Here is a 7500-nt window from a genome sequence, read left to right on the forward strand (position 1 = left end):
CACACACTTTGAATGCAAGCACGCACACACACACACACACACACAATCACACTCACCCACTACACACAAACTCCATACACAACTTCAACACACAATACACACACCATACACAAACTCTATATACACATGGGGCATCTCTCATTATTATGCAAATGAGATGCAAATTTAAACGCACTCCTGCTTATTCTCAGGCTAGCTAACTGCTAGTAAACTAGTTACCTTTCTCTTGTGTGGACGTCAGGGAGATTTCAGTTTGACATTCTCTCTATAAAAAAACATAACGTTGCCATAACAACAGTCTTTTCTGTGGCTAACATAAGCTACACTAACAAAATGACCACTAACCAAGCTTGTATGTAGCTCCGCCCCATACAATTAATTATATACAAAATTACTGATGATGATGATGAAAGGTACCTGATAGCGAGGCTCTGTTTAGCGGAGGCTGCATGCTAACCGGAGACCTCCTGCAAAAAACCCAAAAAACTTGTAAATTTCAATTGAAAACATAACAAACACTGCAAATTTTCCCCTTAATCCATCGCTAGTCTCCATGTTCACCTAGCATCTTTTTCTTTAGCTAGAATATTGCTTCAATTAAATCCCCACTGAAGTTACTGCAAAAAGGTTGAAAGTGCTACGTTCCTGACAAGCAGGAACTCCCATCTTGGAGAGTTCACGCCAACTCAAATTCATTTGAAACTCTAATGGATACGTTATGATTATGGAACAGAAGTGCCAAAGTTACAGGAAACATATTGTTACGCTAAATGTATTTAGCATTTTTTCGACTTTCAGAGGCAGAAGATTAATTGGCATTATGTCATGTCCTTGGCTCCACCCACTGTCCTGCTGCTCCATAAACCTGTGATTAGTGTTAATCCGGCCTACTGATTTTGATTGACAGATGATCTTTTCATGCAGTAAAAAAGCAGCATGGAAACGGAGAAGCCTTTGGAAATATTAATAAAAAACATTTACAGAGAAAAACGAAGACGCCTTCTTTCTCAGTCGTTTGTATCTAACAGTTATCTGAGAGCTCCCTCTAGTGGACACTGTCCTCACTGCACTGTTCCTGAGACACAGACGGAGAGCGTACTTGCTGGAGGGTCCAGGTACGTTGGTCAGAACACTGAAGTTACTCCGGACCGTACGCAGACTGGCGAGGACCTGCAGTCCAGAACAAAGAGATGAGTAGGTGCTCACACACACACACACACACACACACACACACACACACATGGAATGTGTATCAGTAGTGATGTGTTTACCTGAGCAAACGGAGTGACGATGAGATCCTCCCCGTGTCTGAGAAGGACACACACACACACACAAAATAAAAGAAACACATAGTTTATATAAAAAAATACAACTAAAGTATTAGACAGATTCATAGATATTCATTCAATTGAGAGTGGCAAAGAGAAACAGACAGACAGGGAGACAGACAGGTGTCTCACAGCGCAGAGTGTGTGTTACTCACAGTTCTCCCATGATGGAGGAGTTGCGTGAGGTGGATTTGGGCGAGAGTTCGTAGTCGCTGTCGGAGCGATACAGGAACGACTCTCTGCGCTGACCCTGAGGGAGAACCAACGCAGAACCAGGAGAAACCTGGAGCTCCACAGGACTGCACAGACCGTTCTCAGCCTCCAGACTACACACACACACACACACACACACACACACACACACACACACACACACACATCACAACTGCTATTAACCATCATGGTCTGTTTTTTACTCTAATCTTTAATCTACACTTCTGAACGAAAAAGCTGTCTGCCCTATTCTACATACCCGAGCTCACTGAGGCACATGACTGAAAACAAGCTGCTGTGATTGACAAGTGGTAAGTAGAGAGCAGGGAAAGAAAGAGAGATGGAGAAAAGACAGAGAGTGTGTGAGAGAGAGAGAGAGAGAGAGAGAGAGAGAGAGAGAGAGATCATGTTTGATTCATTTCCTGCTAGTGAGTCGACTCGAATCATTTTCACGCTAGACTTCATTTTAGATGAATAATCCGAGTTGATTCCCTGAGTGTGATTCTTTACTCAGAGAGGAACCACTGTTATGTTTCAGGATATGGGTTAAAGGGAGACTCGGGCAAACACACACACACACACACACACACACACACACACACACACACACACAATGACATAAGACACAGATGTTGAGCAACATGGTCTCCACCTCCCAAATGCTTATAAAGATCCATTATATTGTGTGTCTGTGTGTGTGTGTGTGTGTGTGTGTGTGTGTGTGTGTGTGTGTGTGTGTGTGTGTGTGTGTGTGTGTGCGCGTGTGTGGTACCACCAGGCTGTAGTTGATCCAGAATGTGCATTGTCATTGCAACTGGCAAAAAAGTGTCTCTAGAGAGAGAGGATGACCAGAGGACAACACCACGTTATTTTACATTTCACAACCTCTATGATCAACGGTCACATCTGTTCAACTGCTGCTTCATGAAGTTCTCCTAACGTTCAGCCCGACACACTTGTTCTTCCGTTCTTCACACCTTCACATCACGTGAACTAACCGTAATCGCAAGTTCTATCGTTTATTTTTTTTTTTTACCAAATTAAGTGGAGTAGGCGGGGTTTAAACTGCATCGATTTGATTGGTCAAGCACAGATTAAAGTCTCAAATTTATCAACACAAACATCTGAGTTTTGTCTGATTCTGAGTCCCAAATTCACAACGTTCGCTCCCTACACAGGGCATAATGATGTAAATATTAGTATTATCACCCACAAATCTATAGATAAGCTCCTCCTACTTTTACACACCAGAGGGTACCAATACTTTTATACCCACTTTTACAGTGTGGAATTATCTTGTGAATAACAGCAGTAAATGGTACATAGAAACAGGAGGCGTGGCCTGGAGTGATGTCACATGACCAGCGTGAGCGTATGTTACACACTCAGGAACGCCTTTCACTCTGAAAACCCTCACAATTATTATTTTAATTATTACATTTTATTATTCAAATATCGTAAAATTCCTCCATAAACACACACACACACACACACACCACCCTTACCAGCTGTGAGAAAAGGCCACGGTGAAGCGCCGTCTGTGACGTGCAACTTTTTTTACAGCCGTTTTCCTAAAAGCGCTCGGGGCGGCTGTGTCCTGATTCCCCATCGACTCCAAACTGATCTGCACCTTCTGCCTCCTGGAGCTCTGATCTGAGTCCTGACCCAAGTCCATGGTTCATAAGTCTGATCATTAAAAAACAAACTCAACTATCGGCTTGAACCGGAGAAACTGGTGCCCTCTCATCTATCTCTCGCTCTTTTGCTCCTTCTGTCCTCCTCTGTCCTTTACTCTCTTGCCCTCTTCCCTCCTTCCTCGGCCCTCTTCCTCACACTCCCGCCTCCAGGATTTCAGGATCAACCTGAAGTCATCAGACACTGAATCCTGAGTGAGACTCGTCTGTACTAATCACACTGAAAAACTGTGGGCAGGACAAAGAGATATAATCACCCACAGGCTTATCGTTCCGTCTCATATTTCACCTCCTGAGTGGCTCCAGATGATCCATGAAGGTGGGTCAAACCTGACCTCATAATAGAAGACCACAGGAACGGAGAAAGTGTTTTGGACAAAATGACGATTATGACGGGAAAAAAAAACCCAGGATACACGACCTGGAAAACTGGATGGAAAGACGTTCATGAGCACCGAGGTACAGGCTGAGAAACGAAGAAAAGCTGAACATAATCAAAGAATTTACCAATGAGAGGATGAGTGGGGGGTGGGGCCGGGGGGGACAGATCCATGACATGGAATTCCCCACCCTCTGCCATTACCCAGTAGTTGGACCCTGGATTGAGTGTGTGTGTGTGTGTGTGTGTGTGTGTGAGAGAAAGCTCTCTCACCTCTCGGGTGGTACCGGTGTGATGTTTATGCGCGGCGGGTTGAAGAAGGGCAGCGAGGTCGGCCGGCTCACCAGGTCTTCCTCAGGACTCCTGGTCCTTTCGGCTTGACGCCATGACAACGGTGGCAAAGTGAGCGTCCCTGAGTGACGGCGGTAGCATCGACGCAGCTCGGAGCCGAGTGTGGCACCGGTGCATGCTGGGATTTCCCTGCTCTCCTACAGAACAACAGGATCAGAACTTTCTACATTGCAATACATTACTCAGTGCTGGACAGAGAAACATTGTGGAAAAGTTGTAGGAATGCTTCTAAACATTACCTGAGCAGCAAATCCCTTTATCACCAAGTGTGTGTGTGTGTGTGTGTGTGTGTGTGTGTGTGTGTGTGTGTGTGTGTTTCTAAGAGAGAAAGAGAGAGAGAGAGAGAGAGAGAGAGAGAGAGAGAGAGAGAAAATGAGATGCCAAGGTGGAGCTGTGAATAGAGATAAAGATCACTAGAGGGCGCTCTGATGCTACAAACTACAAAGAAAGAAAGAGAGGAACAGACAGACAAATCGATGTCTCTGATTCTCTGATATCCTTAAATAAGATCAGTCTATTAGTCAGTCTGACTCGTCCACTAATAACAAACAAATGACTCCTGCTGGTACTCTGTGTGTGTGTGTGTGTGTGTGTGTGTGTGTGTGTGTGTGTCTGTGTGTGTGTGTGTGTTGTGTGTGTGTGTGTGTGTGTGTGTGTGTGTGTGTGCTCCATTTCTTGATGTTTCTGCTGTAACCTGCTTTATCTACTCTCAGATTGATTTTGTGATGTTCAGTTTGACCCACAGTAGAGCTCAGACACTGAGAGAGAAAACACAAATAACACAAATACAGCAGACACACAGACAGCAGACACACAGACACACAGACAGCAGACACACAGAGACACACAGACAGCAGACACATAGACAGCAGACACACAGACACATAGACAGCAGACACACAGACACACAGACAGCAGATACACAGACAGCAGACACACAGACACATAGACAGCAGACACACAGACAGCAGACACACAGATAGCAGACACACAGACAGCAGACACACAGACAGCAGACACACAGACACATAGACAGCAGACACACAGACACATAGACAGCAGATACACAGACACATAGACAGCAGACACACAGACACATAGACAGCAGACACACAGACACACAGACAGCAGACACACAGACAGCAGACACACAGACACATAGACAGCAGACACACAGACACATAGACAGCAGACACGGAGACACACAGACAGCAGACACACAGACACATAGACAGCAGACACGGAGACACACAGACAGCAGACACACAGACACTTAGACAGCAGACACACAGACAGCAGACACAGACAGCAGACACACAGACACATAGACAGCAGACACACAGACACATAGACAGCAGACACCCAGACACACAGACAGTAGACACACAGACAGCAGACACACAGACACATAGACAGCAGACACACAGACTCATAGACAGCAGATACACAGACACATAGACAGCAGATACACAGACACACAGACAGCAGATACACAGACACACAGACAGACACACAGACAGACACACAGACACATAGACAGCAGACACGCAGACACACATACACATAGACAGACACACAGACACACAGACAGCAGATACACAAACAATCAGACAGTAGACACACAGACAGCAGACACACAGACACATAAACAGCAGACACAGACACAGACAGCAGACACACAGACACATAGACAGCAGATACACAGACACATAGACAGCAGATACACAGACACACAGACAGCAGATACACAGACACACAGACAGCAGACACACAGACACACAGACAGCAGACACACAGACACTTAGACAGCAGACAGCAGACACAGACAGCAGACACACAGACACAGACAGCAGACACACAGACACACAGACAGCAGACACACAAACACAAAGACAGTAGACACACAGACAGCAGACACAGACACATAAACAGCAGACACAGACAGCAGATACACAGACACAAAGACAGCAGATACACAGACACATAGACAGCAGATACACAGACACATAGACAGCAGATACACAGACACAGACAGCAGACACAGACAGCAGACACACAGACACATAGACAGCAGACACACAGACACATAGACAGTAGATACACAGACAGACACACAGACACATAGACAGCAGACACACAGACACATAGACAGCAGACATGCAGACACACAGACAGCAGACACACAGACACAAAGACAGCAGACACACAGAAAACACACAGCAGACACACAGACACATAGACCTCAAACACACAGACAGCAGATACACAGACACATAGACAGCAGACACACAGATACACACACACACACACACACACACACACACACACACACAGTCAGCAGACACACAGATACACAAATACACAGAAACACAGATACACACACACACACACACACACACACACACAGTCAGCAGACACAGACAGGTGACGAAGAGATTAAATAATATTTTGCATAAAAATCTAAAGTAAAAAAGTGTTTTTTGGATCTTGTGTTGGAATGTTTCTCCACACCCTCTGCAGATGATGATGAATACATGAGGAATGAGGTCTGTTCAGATCAGATCTGTACACGTTTCTATGACACACAGATCAGACAGATGGACGCCACGGTGTGTCTCTGTCCTCATGTCCCTGTGTTTGACTCTGTGGGAGTTCCTTCTGTTCCACTGCTCATACACTCGTCTTACACACCCGACTGCCTCTGCCTCCGCTTCACTGCACTCTATACACTGTTAAAGCACCTGTGTTTGTGTGTGTGTTTGTGTGTGTGTGTGTGTGTGTGTGTGTGCATTGTGTTACTAAACGTCTCACTCACGTCAGGCGTCACTGCCAGCACACTACGACTTTTCCTCATCCTTCTTTCCTCTTCTCTTCTCTTCCTCCTCTCTCCTCAGGCAGTGTGTGATGAATACAGATGAGACCTTCACAACATCCAGATGCTTGAGGACAGACAGAGAGAGAACAATCAGAGTCTGTATGAAGATCAGACTCGATTTCACGGTAAAAAAATCCATTTCATCGTTCACATTCTGCTCCTGAATCACATCATTATTACACGTGTTATTACGTTTTATTCAGTATCAGGTCATGTATTTCATCCCTTCAGTGATGTTCTACCTGCATCAATCTACCTCTTAATGCCATCACTGTGACGACACGTCTATAGAGAAGTGCAGTGGAACAGAGCGCTGCATCACACACAGGATCTCATACAGTCATCACTAAAGCTGAAAACACAATTCAACACGTCTCCTTTCACTGGAGTCACAACTGCACCTACAAATACATCATCTCATATTCCCCTCGTCACATCACCCCGGCGCTCCCTGCGCTTCTGCACATTGTTTCTGTACATTACGGTTTTCCTGGAGATTTGAAACGAAGGCAAATTGTGTGTTTTTGTGCAAAAAACAAAGAAAGAAAACACAAAAGTATAAACGGTTCATGACAAATCTTAACTGATTAAGTGACTTTTCCTCACGATGTCCAGCTTTTCTTAAATCTTGTTATTGTGCTCATGACCAAATCATGACCC

At 45.1% G+C, this 7500-nt stretch overlaps 1 protein-coding gene across 1 annotated transcript in view; it reads right to left on the reverse strand.

Moving 5' to 3' along the window:
- The window catches only part of pde4bb (phosphodiesterase 4B, cAMP-specific b), a 27708-nt gene that overhangs the window by 14435 nt on the left and 5773 nt on the right, over nucleotides 1–7500 (reverse strand). Inside the window, exons 2-7 of the mRNA XM_046852752.1 lie at nucleotides 6781–6904; nucleotides 3888–4102; nucleotides 1484–1654; nucleotides 1272–1308; nucleotides 1100–1170; nucleotides 418–467 (exon numbers count right to left, since the gene is read on the reverse strand). Of these exons, the coding sequence (XP_046708708.1) occupies nucleotides 418–467; nucleotides 1100–1170; nucleotides 1272–1308; nucleotides 1484–1654; nucleotides 3888–4102; nucleotides 6781–6819 (583 nt within the window). The 5' untranslated portion in view covers nucleotides 6820–6904. The remainder of the gene's footprint in view (nucleotides 1–417; nucleotides 468–1099; nucleotides 1171–1271; nucleotides 1309–1483; nucleotides 1655–3887; nucleotides 4103–6780; nucleotides 6905–7500) is intronic.

The sequence above is a fragment of the Silurus meridionalis genome, chromosome 6 (assembly GCF_014805685.1).
Source record: "Silurus meridionalis isolate SWU-2019-XX chromosome 6, ASM1480568v1, whole genome shotgun sequence".
NCBI lineage: Eukaryota > Metazoa > Chordata > Actinopteri > Siluriformes > Siluridae > Silurus > Silurus meridionalis.